Source organism: Danio rerio, chromosome 7 (assembly GCF_052040795.2).
Source record: "Danio rerio strain M-AB ecotype USA chromosome 7, GRCz13ab, whole genome shotgun sequence".
Classification (NCBI taxonomy): Eukaryota; Metazoa; Chordata; class Actinopteri; order Cypriniformes; family Danionidae; genus Danio; species Danio rerio.
The window spans coordinates 80,154,391-80,171,218 of NC_141027.1; the positions used below are offsets into that span (position 1 = coordinate 80,154,391).

General features: G+C 38.1%; 1 protein-coding gene and 2 long non-coding RNA genes across 7 annotated transcripts in view; 1 reads left to right on the forward strand and 2 right to left on the reverse strand.

The window, feature by feature from the left end:
* Window positions 1–951: 951 nt before the first annotated feature.
* Window positions 952–4,266, reverse strand: LOC108190819 (uncharacterized). Its single transcript, XR_015496636.1, has 3 exons — window positions 4,006–4,266; window positions 2,180–2,341; window positions 952–1,967 (listed from the first exon to the last, which is right to left on the reverse strand). It is a non-coding gene; the product is annotated as an uncharacterized LOC108190819 (long non-coding RNA).
* Window positions 4,267–4,419: 153 nt separating this feature from the next.
* On the reverse strand, window positions 4,420–13,030 carry LOC137496247 (uncharacterized). Its single transcript, XR_015496624.1, has 3 exons — window positions 11,829–13,030; window positions 5,891–6,051; window positions 4,420–5,678 (listed from the first exon to the last, which is right to left on the reverse strand). It is a non-coding gene; the product is annotated as an uncharacterized LOC137496247 (long non-coding RNA).
* A 3,368-nt stretch (window positions 13,031–16,398) lies between these two features.
* arhgef40 (Rho guanine nucleotide exchange factor 40) overlaps window positions 16,399–16,828 on the forward strand; it is a 93,821-nt gene continuing 93,391 nt past the window's right edge. For all 5 annotated transcript variants that reach the window (XR_015496545.1, XR_015496544.1, XR_015496543.1 and 2 more), the window contains exon 1: window positions 16,399–16,666. Coding sequence is in view for 2 of the 5 variants with exons in the window: in XM_087262314.1 (XP_087118440.1) it covers window positions 16,664–16,666 (3 nt within the window). In the remaining 3 variants the exon portion in view is untranslated. The remainder of the gene's footprint in view (window positions 16,667–16,828) is intronic.

Genomic DNA, 16,828 nt, shown 5'->3' on the forward strand with positions numbered 1-16,828 from the left:
CTCCCGGGACAGCATGCCAAACTTGCTTATAATCAATCATCAGCTAAGTGTGAACTCTTGAAGTGAAGTTTATTCATAAACTAATTTCGAGAGGAGCACGTGATTATGATTGAACACGGCTGGTCATGCATTAGCATGCTTGATCCACCAATCAGGCCATTCCTAACCACTATAAAGAGCCAGGGTTTTCTCACTACAGTCATCTTCGATTTGAAGAATCCCCCCTTCCACCCCTACCTTTTCACCTTTCCCTCCATAGGGCAGCACGGTGGCTCAGTGACTAGCACTGTCGCCTCACAGCAAGAACGTCACCGGTTCTAGTTCCTTAACAGGCCGGTGGTCGTTTCTGTGTGTAGTTTGCATGTTCTTCCCGTGCTTGCGTGGGTTTTCCCCGGGTTCTCCGGTTTCCTCCCACATTTCAAAAACATGTACAACAAGTTAATCGTTAAATCTAAATTTCAATACAGGTAATCTAATAATGCAGCATATCTTTTAATAGCCTTCAATCTTAATCTTTAGCTATTATAAAAAGGGGAGTTGTCGAGATCTACCTGAGCTCGAGGCTCCCCTCTCTTCCTCCAAACGGGAGGGAGCCCAGGGCTCAAGAACCTTCGAGCTCAGGGCTCTCTCCCGGGACAGCATGCCAAACTTGCTTATAATCAATCATCAGCTAAGTGTGAACTCTTGAAATATCGTGATACATATCGAATCGTGAACGTTATATCGTGATACACATCGTATCGTGAGCTGAGTGTATCGTTCCACCCCTATTATTCACACTCATACACTACGGCTAATTTAGCCTACCCAATTCCCCTATAGCACATGTGTTTGAACTGAAACCCTAGTACCCGGAGGAAACCCACGCCAACACAGGGAGAACATGCCAACTCCACACAAAAACACCAACTGATCCAACCGAGACTCAAACCAACATAACAACAACATGAATAGGAATGTAATACTCACTTTATTATGATCACATAATACACAGACAGATATAAATAATAGTGTATATATACAGATTTAAATGTCTGTGAAACAACAAAACAGTTTCATGTGTGTAATATTAATCAGAAAATCATAGTTTTTTAACATTTCATTGGACTGAGTGTTGCTGTCACACCAGATCATCTTGGATCTACTCTGGTTTCTTCTGGGTTTTGCGGTGTTTCAACTCTGAGATTCTGCCTGCAGACCAGCACACACAGGAGAGGGTCTGAGATCAGCCTCAACCTCACAAACAAAGGACTATGAAAAAGATTATGTCTATCAAGATGCAATAATCTAAGTACAATAGGCGGATAAAACACCAGCAGATTGAATATGAAAATAACCAAAATGTGAGGGTCATGTTTCCTGGACGTGTGAGAGTGAGGATCAGCAGAGCAGGAAGGTCTACAGTATATTACCAGAATTATCCGATGTACTACAACCAACACGAGGAATGCAATAATACAAGACAACACAGTGATGTCAGTTTGAAAATAAACCCGACAGATAGTGATACAGAGGAAAGCAAGCATGAAGAAGAGTCTGAAGCAGCGTGAGGAGAAAACAGCAGCAGTGTACAGCGGATATCTGACTGAGAGAATCCCCTCTAGCGCCACCAGCTGATTCAAGAGGAGACCACAGTCTGTTGAAGACCACCATAAAGACTGAAAAACCAGACTTGTCAAATCTGTAGACATATAGAGCTCATTTAAGAGATCTTTGATCAGTATGTAGGGACTCAAGTAAAGCTCAGTAAAGTCAGTGAGGAGGAGGAGGATGATGAAGGCTGAAATATGGTGTCCATTCCTTCTGTGCTCAATCAGTTCACCGACAGACCAAACAAGAGCTGGTAGACCTGCAGACGCACCAATGATGCTGAAGATGAAGGATCTGATCTTAAAATCCAGCTCTTCAGGTATCAACTTCCATCTAAGTGGGTAATCCATTTGCCAGTATGTCTCTGTGTTGTCCATCTGTGAACACACGCGAGCACATGAGTGGGTGTAAAGTGTGAGCGCTGAATAAATGCTGAGCAGCTTTCAGAAGACACAAAGCTCATAACAGCAGCTAAAAGTCCAACAAGTCAGAATCATCCGGCTGAAAACATTCCTGCATTCTAGTCTGTGTTACATTCAGTTCATCTTTAATGACTTACAGTCAAACACTAACAACAGCTCTGTCTTACCTTGATATATTCAGGAGATTTCTACAGCGCTGTGTTCACGGCAGAACAACGTCCCCAATGATGACTGAGTTCTGCTCTGCTCCTGTGTCTCCTGCTCTGTTATCTGCTGCTGCTTTATCCGCTGGTTTAATCTCAGTGGTTTTACTGAGAAGTGTGTTTAAACTGTTCTCAAATCACATCAGATGTGTGTTCTGTTAATAAGTAATGATGAAGATGTGTGCTAAACTTGACATTTCAGTTGCTTTCTATTTGCAGGTGTTTCATAATTTGAGCTCTCTTAGACATCATACTAAATAGTTTTCAGACCTTTTTATTTAGATTTTTTTTGCAGTGAATCAAATATTAAACCATATAAACATCCAAAAATAATCATCTAACATAAAATAAAGGATATTTTAATGATACAGATATTAATCATCGCCTTCAGCAAGCAAAAATGCACATTCACACATATAAAAAACAATCAAGAAGTAGAAAAAAAGCTTGCAACACTTGAGCCATGATTATATCAGTGGTTTCCAGTGTGTTTTTATACTTTAATTCGATGCATTAACATCATTTTAATCTCATTTTACTATATTTTATTTATTGGTGTCTATTAAAGTCTCTGTAGGCCAGGGCCGGAGTGGTACTCATTTTCAGCCCTGGAGTTTCAAGCCAGACCGGCCCACCTCAGTTCACGACTGATTCCAATTCAGTTACTAATGGCACTATCACGTCTTTTTCAAGAAAACTGCTGCTTTAGAAATTCAAATGTTCAACAGCCCTAACAGTATTTTATGTCTTAACAATAAAATCGAAAAAAAACCCTGATTTTTCATGGGAGATTCGATCACAGGTCTGTGACATTGATATGCAATGTGCTTACCACTGGACCACATTGGCGCTATTACATTGAGAGTAAAAAATGACTAATGACTTGCGACCCTTAAGACACAGCACTACTTTCTTTTGATGGCTCAATCTTTGTCTCCTATTTTTAGATTTCTGATCAAGTTATGTCAGATTTATTAATGAAGTGAATCATTTGATTTTCATTGAGCAGGTGTTTTATTCATTTTATTCGAATTCTTCTTAATGAAGTGTTATATGTTGATTTCGCTTGTGTTGCAACATATCTCACTCACTGATTTTAATCAGACATCAGCTTTACTCACATCTGCAGCTTATCTAAATGTTTTCCTCAGCAAAACGGAAAAGTCTGATATGATGAATTACGTGTTTTTCTTACATGAACACATCATCTTACCTTCAAACCTTTTCAAAAGGCACACATTTATATCTACAGGCTCATATTGGTCACTTAAAAGAAAATAACCTAAAGTGTATTTACAGAAGTGTACAGCCTCTGCACCTTTATTTCTGAAAATTCAACCAAAAGTAGATCAAAAACCCTATTACAGCTAGAATAAAAGACATTTTTAGTTTTTTAGGGTGCTTTCACACCTGCCTTATTTAGTTCGATTGATTCGCACTGGAGTTTGTTTCCCCTTTTGGTGCGGTTGGTTTGGGCAGGTGTGAATGCAGCAATCGTACTCGAGTGCGCACCAAAAGCGGACCAAATAAGAGTACCGAGACCTGCTTGAAGAGGTGCTCTCGGTACGCTTTCAAACGAACCCTGGAGCGGTTCGTTTGTGGTGAGAATATGATCCGTACTAAAACAGGTCCAACCGCAAACAGTACTGTACCTTTTGGACTAATCCAGCTGCCGTAGGCCGATGCGCTGTGCATTATGGGATATGGAGGAAAAATATTTGTTGACATGCTTTACCAACAGCGAGAGAGAGAGAGAGAGAGAGAGAGAGGGGGGGGGGGGTAAACATCACCTGATGGATTGTTGGTAATATTTCCACAAGATGAGCATGTCGCAGTTTAGCTGAATTAATTCACGCCTCCTCCTGAAGTGACGAGCGACACAATAAACACTGTTTTCCAGCCGCGGCCGCGCTTCATTCTGGAAATGTATCTGCTTTAGACAAACTGTACAATCAGCAGCGCAGTCGCCCCTCCAGAGTAAACCACATGTTGTGTCTGCCGGTTTTGTTTACTTGCGGGAGTTCATTGGCATTTTCCCGCACATGAATTCTGACCAATCAATAAGCAGTTTAGGAAATATATTCAACAACATCTGGCCAATGAGAGATGTGGGTTTTGTCACATGACTGCATTTTGGTTCATTTCAACTGGTTCGGACCAAATCCAGCAGTGTGGTGTAAAAACGACCCAAAGACGGCAGAAAATGCAACAATGATCATTTATTACCCTTGATCCAGACCAAATGAAGCGAACTACACATGTGAAAGCACACTTAAACACCATTTTAAGGACAAGTTATGAAGCTAATTATAAACCCATTTAAGCCATATATATATTTCCGATAGTCTCCAGAACAAACCATCATCATACAATAACTTGCCTAATTACCCTAACCTGCCTAGTTACCCTAATTACCCTAGTGAAGCCTTTAAATGTGACTTTAAGCTGTATAGAAGTGTCTTGAAGAATATCTAGTCTAATATTATTTACTGTCATCATGACAGAGAAAATAAATCAGTTATTAGAGGTGAGTTATTAACACTGTTATGATTAGAAATGTGCTGGAGAAATCTGCTCTCTGATAAACAGAAATTGGGGATTAATAATAAACAGGGGGGCTGATAACTCTGACTTCACTGATCTGATGTTTAGACTCTGAGATTCTGCCTGCAGACCAGCACACACAGCAGAGGGTCTGAGATCAGCCTCACACTCATCAGGGCCCCTGAAGAATTCAAAACAATTTTGAGCACATCTGAATATAAAAAGTTCCCATCTAAGACAAACACAGTCAGATACACATAAAGCACCAGCAGAGTGATGATCAAAATCACCACAATATGAGGATCTGCTTTCCTGGATGTGTGAGAGCGACGCTCAGCTGAACATAAAGCTCCACACGAGATTATCCACGTGATCACAGACAAGATGAACGCAGGAACAGGAAATACATAGACATATGTTCTGAACATCATTGAATAAAACCAATAAAATCCACAGATGATGATACAGAGAAGCGCAAGTGTGTAGAAGAGTCTGAACCAGCGTGAGGAGAAAACAGCAGCAGTGTACAGCGGATATCTGACTGAGAGAATCCCCTCTAGCGCCACCAGCTGATTCAGGAGGACACCGCAGACTCTTGAAGACCACCATAAAGACCGAAAAAAAAACAAGACCTATCCATACACCATGGGTACTCATTAAAGAGATCTTTGATCAGTATGCAGGGACTCAAGAAAAGCTCAGTGAAGTCAGTGAGGAGGAGGAGGATGATGAAGACTGAAATACGGTGTCCATTCCTTATGTGCTCAATCAGTTCACCGACAGCCCAAACAAGAGCTGGTAGACCTGCAGACGCACCGATGATCATGAAGATGGAGGATCTGATTGAAAACTCCAGCTCTTCAGGAGTAATCTTCAATTGAAATGGATCATTTGTATACCCATAGTCTGTGTTGTTCATCTGTGAACACACACGAGCGCATGAGTGAGTGTAAAGTGTGAGCGCTGAATAAATGCTGAGCAGCTTTCAGAAGACACAAAGCTCATAACAGCAGCTAAAAGTCCAACAAGTCAGAATCATCCGGCTGAAAACATTCCTGCATTCTAGTCTGTGTTACATTCAGTTCATCTTTAATGACTTACAGTCAAACACTAACAACAGCTCTGTCTTACCTTGATATATTCAGGAGATTTCTACAGCGCTGTGTTCACGGCAGAACAACGTCCCCAATGATGACTGAGTTCTGCTCTGCTCCTGTGTCTTCTGCTCTGTTATCTGCTGCTGCTTTATCCGCTGGTTTAATCTCGTCTCTGACTGTGGTTTTACTGAGAAACTTTAGGAATATATTAAACACTCGAGTTTATAACACAAAGGTGTTTTTATTTTTGTACATTACATGCAAATGATATTTTTATGAGCCTCTAATACCCTGTTAACTTCTGACATAGTCATTAAACTAATAAAAACAATATAAAACAATTGTATTTTATATAATATAAAAATCCTTGCATGCATTGCAACACATCTCGCGTGTTAATGTTATCAGTCATCAGCTTCACATCTGCAGCTTATCTAAATGTTTTCCCCAGTAAAGCGTCGAGTCTGAATTTCGTGCATTTAATTTTCCTGCTTCTCTTACATGCACACGGAGAAGTAAACATGTAAAAGTGTTCACGGTCAACACATTTATATCCATTTGTTCATACTGAGAACATAAATCTACATATTAGTATCTAAAGTGCACCTTACAGAAGTGCACGTGTACAGCTTTGGCCCTTTTAAGTTCACTGAAAGTAACTAAAGAAGTGTTTATTTGTATATAAAACTTGATCTGAAGTACTGTAGCGACAGGGAGTGACACCAACAACAGAAGTTTGGATCCACGTGCAGGTTTATTAGAATTGTCAGGCAAGCAGTGGTCGATACCGGCAAACAGGTAAGGATGGCTGACGTGAAACTGACGTTTCGACACAGTGTCGAGATCCCGAAGCGCAAGTGTTTCGAAACACTGCACCGAAGCATGATCCGAAACACCCAGGTCACGTGACTAAAGTGTTTCGAAACACTTGGTCACGTGACTAAAGCGATTCAAAGCATTGATCATTTCAGAGGCGTTTCAAGACCCGCAGAATCTGCATTTGACTGTCATGATCAAATTGTCAACTGTGTCTTGTATGGCTTAGTGGACCGTGCATGCGCACTACAGTACTGTGTTTCAAATTTGTTTTGGGTTCGAATCCCGACTAGTCCAAATACTCCAAAATCATGATTTTATGTATTTTAACCATGTTACTGTTTTATGGTGTAGTCTAGATAGGATACAGCTGCGGATATGCCATCAATTTAGCATCATTTTTGTAACACTGTAAAACAATAATTCATATTTTTACAGTACTGTGATGGGTTTAGGCTTTGGATAGACGTTAATAAAATACAATGGGAAATTTAATTAATAATATAAGTAATTATTGTTAACTTCTGGCCACAACTTCTGATCTAGCAACAACCCTGTTTTATGAACAAAACAATACAAATTTATTTACAAGGTGTTTATTCGTATGTCAGAGCAATGTTGAAACAAAACGACACAATAACAAAGCATTACCAACTGGTGTTAAAGCATTTCAAAATAACTGTTTCAGTCTGGATTCGAACCCATTATTCCCACATGGCGGTCATGAACTCTAACCGCTAAACTAAACCATTTGCCGATTCAAGGCTACAAAGTGGGATTTCATACCCTAATTTGCTCAACTGTTCTTTGCTAAAGCTGTTTCAGTGAAATACAAATAAAATGACCACTAGGTGTCACCATAGAGTGGTGTTTCGAAACGTTTCAAAGCTTCGACATATTTGCTTCGATAGTTTCAGTGTTTCACGAAGCCTCGCTTTGCCCACCACTACAAACAGATGTATGAGGGCAATCCAGAGTCAAAGTCAAAACAACAGGCAGTTAGTCAGAGGCAGGCAGCAAACAGCATTAAATAAATAAACAAGGCAAAGAATCAAAAACATGGCAAAGGCAGACAAAGAAACCACATTGTAATGTCACTGTGACAGATAACAAGACTCGGCCAACTGAAGGAGTGAATGTGTGGCTTAAATAATGTGTGTTAATCAGTCTCTGAAAGTCCTCAGGTGTGAATGTAAATCAAGCTAAGTGAAATTTATTCATAAACTAATTTCGAGAGGAGCACGTGATTATGATTGAACACGGCTGGTTCTGCATTAGCATGCTTGATCCACCAATCAGGCCATTCCTAACCACTATAAAGAGCCAGGGTTTTCTCACTACAGTCATCTTCGATTTGAAGAATCCCCCCTTCCACCCCTACCTTTTCACCTTTCCCTCCATAGGGCGGCACGGTGGCTCAGTGACTAGCACTGTCGCCTCACAGCAAGAACGTCACTGGTTCTAGTTCCTTAACAGGCCGGTGGTCGTTTCTGTGTGTAGTTTGCATGTTCTTCCCGTGCTTGCGTGGGTTTTCCCCGGGTTCTTCGGTTTCCTCCCACATTCCAAAAACATGTACAACAAGTTAATCATTAAATCTAAATTTCAATACAGGTAATCTAATAATGCAGCATATCTTTTAATAGCTTTCAATCTTAATCTTTAGCTATTATAAAAAGGGGAGTTGTCGAGATCTACCTGAGCTCGAGGCTCCCCTCTCTTCCTCCAAACGGGAGGGAGCCCAGGGCTCAAGAACCTTCGAGCTCAGGGCTCTCTCCCGGGACAGCATGCCAAACTTGCTTATAATCAATCATCAGCTAAGTGTGAACTCTTGAAATGAGAAAGCAGGTGTGTGGGCGAAGAGCATGTATGAAGTTGTAGTCCAGGAAAAGTGTAGTTCTAAGTGTGTGTGTGTTTACCAGCGACATCTGGTGGTTGTTCGCTGGTGAACATGACAAGTACATGCAAATGATCAGTGGTGTAAAATAACAAGTTACTAATAATCAAATCACAGTAATTGAGTAGTTTTTTTTTCTCAGAAAATGTCATTTATTAAGTCGTTTAATAAATGTGGACTTTTACTTTGCCTTGAGTACATTTTTAGTATATTAGTACTTGTACTTCACTACTGTCCTTCATCCTGCTGTCTCTACTTTATTTTTTAAATATGTGATTCCTGTCCAATCATAGAAAGTAAATCACATCATAATAAACTACCTCAAGACAACCTGCAGCAAACTGAAGCATTAAAAGTGTCCAAAAGAAGATCCAAAATCTTTACAAGCATTCACCATACCTGCCAACACTCCTGTTTATCCCGGTAGTCACCCGTATTTCAAACACAATCCCAAGCCAATTCATAACTTTTGGATTTAGTGGCTAATTCATACAAATTCGTACAAACTAACGCCCCATTCATGCGGGGCGTCAGCATCAATGCTTCCTATTCACTTTAGCTGCGTCCCAAATCGCATACCTATGCACTATTTTACGCCATTTTGTAGTATAAATAGTGTAAGTAGTGTGTTCACATTGAAAACTCTCAAAATAATAAGTGCACTTTAATTACCCGGATGATGCACTCATTCAGCCGCTAAAATGAAGTGTGTAATGATGGACACTTCACGCACTCAACGACCGCAGGTTTGCTTACGTAGCAGAAGGGGCGGAGCGATCGGACGCACATGTTGAATAACTTTATTTATTTTGGATGGTGAAAGCAAAATTCTCCTACGAGAGTGATTATAGCGCCTCCCGATGGTAAATGCGGCAATACTCATGGCAGGTATTACTTGATAATTCAGTCGTTTATTTCACTGATTTGGCAATAGTCAAACGTCATCAGGGAAACGGTTTGAATTTCCGCTTAGTAAAAAAACATTAGTGTGCCATTTGGGACAACACTACATACATATACTTTCCTGTTGAGTGTGTAAGTGCATAAGTACATAGTGCATGAGTGCATAGTGTATAGTGTGCCATTTGGGACGCAGCTTTTGAATGGGTGATGTCAGGTGTTGCCGAACTGCATTGTGGATCCGTCGGCGCTGCTTCAGAGGAGTTGCTCGCTGCAGAAGCTCAACTTTTGAAGCTCCGATGGAAGCGTCAGCCAATCAGATCGCTGTATGCAAAAACACCAGCTAGACAGTGGCCTATTGCTGACTGAATCCGCTTGTTAAGTGTGACATCACGCGAATCGGCTTTCAACTGAATGGGAAGACTCATGAAATGCTAATAATAAACGTTTACAAAGCGATTTAAGGCTTTCGAAAATCTAGATCGCAGTATATATGTCCATGCCTAATATCCGATGGCCAGAAAGTGATTAATTTATTTATAAATTGTTAAATTTTTTGTATTTGTTATGCAGCATGCCCAGAGATTGTTGTGTACACTATGACTTTATATAAGATTAACTTTAATGTGTGATAGGAAGAAAACGTGATCATAAACGAATGATTTCTCCACTCAAATGAATGTCACCACTTAACAAGCGGATTTCATTGGCTGACGCTTCTATGACGATCGCTTCAGCCCCAACTTCAGACACGCCTTCAGTCAAGCGTTGACGCTGAAGCCACGTGTGAATGGGGCGTAATTCATACAATTTATTACGATTTGCTCATCACTAGGGCCAGACGGAATCTGCAGACGTTTTTTGGTATTTCTGCTGAGAATTTTGGTAAAAATCTGCGAATTTCTGCAGAATTATTTTGGGAGTATCAGAACTAAAACCTTTTAGTTGACTAACTACTACCTTTTTAACTTTAATTAACGTTTAAAATGCACATCCAATTAGATTCCCTTTATTTGAATCTATAAACAAGGCAAGCCTCTCGTATAATATCTCTACTAAAAGGCAGAAAATATTACTGTGCAAACTGAAATCACACTTTCATATTAGTCAATAATATCACTGTTATTCATTTAAAAACTGAAAATAAATATAGATTTACACACATTAATACAAGTAAATAAACAGAATTAATGATGGGCTAAAAATCTGCAGAATTCTGCGCGTGCAGATTCCGTGTGGGCCGACTCATCACCCAATGACGGTTGGGTTTAGGGGTGGGGTTACGTGCCACGCCTCCTTATTAAAATAGTACATTTTCGTACGACTGAACTCGTTTAAATTCGTACGAATTAACCACTAAACTGACAAAACGTACCGTACTTATGTTTCCTCGTGAGATCATGCTGGTATTTCAGACCCATCTCCTGCCACCCTCCCGTTTTGTTATTTCTCTCGGAAAACTCTAGTAATTTGACTTGCCTAATTACCCTAACCTGCCTAGTAAAAGACACTACAAAGTTGTACGCCTTTACATCAGACATTTTAATTCACTCACAGTGTGATGTTCAGACCCAACTGTGTTAACTGCGTCAGCTAAACTCTCCCGCTCTATTTATTTTGTTTTGTTGTTAATTCCGGAGGACAAACTTGCAAATGACACCGTTTTTCTCTGCTCTACCTGCGAAAGCAGCACCTCCAATTCACCTTCAGTTCAAAGTTTCTCTTCTTGCTTGCGTTTGCCGCATAGACTGTAAAATATATGGACGTAGTGTCCGTGACGTCACCCATAGGTTTCTGAAGAGCGCAAAAGAAGCCACAAGTAGGCGCGGCCAACCGTCGCCATTTTGTTTACGCGTCATCACACCCACGGCGGGATACCAAACAAGGGCAAAGAGGCGGAGAGTGGGCGGAGCTACAGACACCTGCTAGCATTTAGCTTGGACCTGGTTCAGACACACTTTACTTTAGGAGAAATGCTTAATACTTTATCACCTGCGACTCGCTTGTGTTCTGACCACTTCTGCTTGGTTGTACACTATATCAATAAAGTGTTTAGACTTTTAAAAACACTGCTGTAATACACAGAGCCACTAAACATTGTTCTTATGACGTTTTCAACAGGAGGAAAGCGCAAATCACTTCCAAACACTTCAGATATAGTCTGTGTTAGTTAATGTAAGACTATTGATGAAATCCAGCATAACACTGTATGACAACACTTCAGATGACTGATCTACAGCCCACAGCTAATCAATCTGACAGATTCTGGAGTGCATTACAGCTCTAAATATAAACGATAAATGATCTTAAATAAAACAAATACATGTATAGAGATGGTATATAAGTATATAACTTTACTCACATGGGAAACGGAGGCCACGTGAATGGTTTGTGAGCACAATTAAGTGCACTCAGCATGCCATGCCATCAAATAAGTGTAGGAAACAAGTCCAAAAGGCAGTTGAGTGTGTAAAGCCACATAAATCAACACAGAAATATGATAAATATGCCGAGTTCAGTGGCTAATCTGCAGGATTCAGCTGAGGTGACGTGACGGCGACCAACAAGACCTAGCTGTCACTCAAGTGGCCACGCCCTTAATTATGCAAACTTAATATAACTTAATATAAAGGAAACGGATGAGTTATAAATAAATTCACCCCCCTCAAAGTTGTCATGAAGGGTAATATTAGCTGTATGAACCAAAATCTTTCTTTGTAGCAGGCTGTAAACACCTTTTTGTCTGCGGTAAAGTTGGCCATTCTAACAGTGGGCTCAATTGAAATTTGCTCTGTTTTGGAGCCAGGAGCGGCCAGGACTAGCTGAATTTCGGATGAATTGCAGTTTTAGTTACTTCCGTATTGGCTTCCTGAGGGAGAGCGGGAGCTTGCCGCTTGGTTTGCTGTTGCTTTTTCCTTTGGTTTTGCCACAGTGGAGTCATTAGCATATTGATATGGGGGAGGAGGCAGGGAGGAGTTTTGTGCTCGTGCACGTGCGCTCAGTTTCACACTAAGTCGGATCTACAAAGAGAATATGTTTCATACATCTGAATTTTTACTCAGCTTTGTGTGCACGTAATGTTTTCAGTATTAATTCAACGCAAGTCTTCGTACATGAGGCCCCTGTTGTTTAAACACTGGGATTCTGCCTGCAGACCAGCACACACAGGAGAGGGTCTGAGATCAGTCTCACACTCATCAGGAAGGAAGAAAAATTATAAACAACTTTGAGCATAGTTGCATATGAAATATACCAATCAAAGACTAATGCAGTCAGATACACATAAAGCACCAGCAGAGTGATGATGAAAATCACCAGAATATGAGGATCTGCTTTCCTGGATGTGTGAGAGCGACGCTCAGCAGAACATAAAGCTCCACAAGAGATTATCCACGTGTTCACAGACACGATTAATGCAGGAACAGGAAACACTAAGTCGTATGTTCCTGTCATATTTGTATGAAACCAAAAATGTCCACAGATGAAGAGACAGAGAAGCGCAAGTATGTAGAAAACGATGAAGCAGCGTGAGGAGAAAACAGCAGCAGTGTACAGCGGATATCTGACTGAGAGAATCCCCTCTAGCGCCACCAGCTGATTCAGGAGGAGACCGCAGACTCTTGAAGATAAGGATAAAGACAGAACAAAACAACATGTCCAGTCTGAACACCCCAGGAACTCCTCTAAGAAAGCCTTTATGATTATGTAGGGACTCAAGTAAAGCTCAGTGAAGTCAGTGAGGAGGAGGAGGATGATGAAGGCTGAAATGCGGTGTCCATTCCTTCTGTGCTCAATCAGTTCACCGACAGACCAAACAAGAGCTGGTAGACCTGCAGACACACCGATGATGGTGAAGATGCAGGATCTGATCTTTAAATCCAGCTCTTCAGGTGAAAACTTCCATCTAAATGGATAATGTATATCCCAGTAGTTTCTCTCTGTGTTGTTCATCTGTGAACACACACGAGCACATGAGTGAGTGTAAAGTGTGAGCGCTGAATAAATGCTGAGCAGCTTTCAGAAGACACAAAGCTCATAACAGCAGCTAAAAGTCCAACAAGTCAGAATCATCCGGCTGAAAACATTCCTGCATTCTAGTCTGTGTTACATTCAGTTCATCTTTAATGACTTACAGTCAAACACTAACAACAGCTCTGTCTTACCTTGATATATTCAGGAGATTTCTACAGCGCTGTGTTCACGGCAGAACAACGTCCCCAATGATGACTGAGTTCTGCTCTGCTCCTGTGTCTTCTGCTCTGTTATCTGCTGCTGCTTTATCCGCTGGTTTAATCTCAGTGGTTTTACTGAGAAGTGTGTTTAATCTGCTCTCAAATCACATCAGATGTGTGTTCTGTTAATAAGTAATGATGAAGATGTGTGCTAAACTTGACATTTCTTTAGTAATTGCTTTCTATTTGCACGTGTTTTATAATTTGAGCTCTCTTAGACATCATACTAAATAGTTTTCAGACCTTTTTATGTTGATTTTGTTGCAGTGAATCAAATATTAAACCATATAAACATCCAAAAATAATCATATAACATAAAATAAAGGATATTTTAATAATACAGATATTAATCATCGCCTTCAGCAAGCAAAAATGCACATTCACACATATAAAAAACAATCAAGAAGTAGAAAAAAAGCTTGCAACACTTGAGCCATGATTATATCAGTGGTTTCCAGTGTGTTTTTATACTTTAATTCGATGCATTTTAATCTCATTTTACTATATTTTTGTATTGGTGTCTATTAAAGTCTCTGTAGGCTGTATATTAAAAACATAAAAGCACGACCAAACCAAACGCGGATATTTTTAGGCAATGTATAAACCCCGGCCAGGACAATCCGGATAATGAGAGGACACGCGGTCACCCTGCACTGTGTTTAAATGGGAATGAAACTGCTCGACTCAGTTATTTCTTCTGCTGTAATTCATGTGTTGACCAGCAGATAGAGGCCTTCACACGCATTCGAGTCGAGTATTGTAACGGTATTGTCTGGGAAATTAATCATTAGATCATTTTTTCTTTTCAAGGATGCCAAGAATATTATATTATTAGTGTTTGGAGATTAAACGGGAGGCTAAATGATCTTTATGTGGCAGTTTAGGAATAGTCAATAATCTTACAAATGTACTAGCCTCTAAAAACATCTGGGTTTTCATGTAATATTGCTTCAACCATGGATAAATCCAATGTCGGAGTATTTATTTAATATTATGTTTGCTTCTTTCATTTAAATTCGATTTACAATTTTTAACTCCTTGTTACCTTTTGATTTATTGGTAACAATAAAATAATAATATTTAACAGTCTGAATTATTAACTCAAATTAACTTTAATTAAAACGGTTCGACTTGTCTGTATTACTAATATAGGGTCAAACATGGACAAACCCAATAACACAATCATGTTTCTTTCTCAGTTTAATTTGTTTTATGATCAATTACATAAAACAAATGTGCTCACAAATAGTTAAAATGAAGTTAATTATTTCTTAGTAAAAGCTAATTTAATGGGGTAAGAAAAATATTTCTAATTCAGTCTTAAACAAGATTATTTTAATTCATATTAGCAGAAAATTTAGTTTTAAGGAAAACCTCGCTAAATTTACACTTAGGCTATTATTATGTCTGAAAACTTAATATTTTTACTTCTTCATCTAAGTATTTTTAAATATTTTGACTAGAAAAATACTTTTATTTATTATTTTATTATATTTTTGTATTTATTAGGAGCAATAAATATGACTAGAAAAAGACAAAAACTACAAAAGCAAGAAAACTATTATTTATTTATTTATTTATGAGGATTATTATTATTGTTTTTATTATCATTATATGTTTATTTATGAGGATTATTTGGATGTTTATGCTAGAAAAATATTTTATTTATTTATTATATATATATATATATATATATATATATATATATATATATATATATATATATATATATATATATATATATATATATATATATATATTATGGGCAATTTTTTAGATAACTGGACTAGAAAAAAAGACAAAAACTAAAAAAGCTAGAACATTATTTATTTGTTTGTTTATTTATTATTATTACTATTATGTTTATTTATTTATGAGGATTATTAAGATATTTGGCCTTGAAAAATCTTTTATTTATTTATTTATTTATTATATTTTTGTATTTATTTTGAGAATTGTTTTAGATAATTAGACTGGAAAAAAATATTAATTAAAATTATTTATTTATTTATTTATTTATTATTATTATTATTATTATTATTATTATTATTATTATTATTATTAGTAGTAGTAGTATTATTACTATATGTTTATTTATTTATGGGGATTATAGATATTTGGTCTAGACAAATATTTTTATTTGTTTATTTATTTATTTGTTATATTTATTTTGAGAATTGTTTTAGAAATTTGTACTAGAAAAAAGACAAAAACTAAAAAAGCAAGACAGCTATTTTTTTTTCCTTTCTTTCTTTTTTTCTTTATTGTTATTGATATTAATATTATATCTATTTATTTTTGAGGACTTTTTAAATATTTATTTTAAATAAAATAAAAAACTCAAAAATAAATATATTTTCTCTTTTATGTATGTATTTATTATATTAATTTCTTTGATTTTATATGAATGTAATAATTTATTTATTATTTTCAGCAATGTTTAGATATAGAAAAAAGCAAAAACTCAAAGAAACCTATTTTTCCCTTTTGGTTATTTTATTTCTGCAGTGCATCATGTTTTACAGTGTGTGTATAGGTTGTTTAATGCAGATGTGGAGGATTTTAGAGTTTGATGGCTTACTAAAAATTATAGTCATTATTTATAATTAAATAATAATTTATATTATCTATTAAGTTACCCATTAAATTGTGTTTTATTAAGGTCTACCCTTAAAATAAACCCTCACGGTAATGCCAAGTGTCCGCAGCTGTATCCCTTCTAGACTTCACCGCGGTCAGTGGAAAGAGTGAGTCCGCCTCACAGCAGCTCTTTTTCAGCAGATGGGAGGGACTCAAATGCCTCCTTTTCTCTCAGTTTCCACCGTATAACTCCCGCTTTCCACTAAACTTCACACTGAGTAACAATAAACAGAGAAAACACCGCTAAAACACAGCTTTGAGTGCGGGTCTGCAGCTGGATATTAATGCCAGACACAGCGATGTAGTCAAACAGGACGAGAAAGTCATGGTGAGTCCTCACAGAGTTTACTTTTGACATTGATTAGCACGGATGTCTGCGTTAAAACACATTTCAGAGTGAATAAAACGCGATGGACGATAGATACGTCGCGACCGATGATGTAATTAGCATGAAAGAATTAGCATAAAACCAAATCGACGAACTTTTATT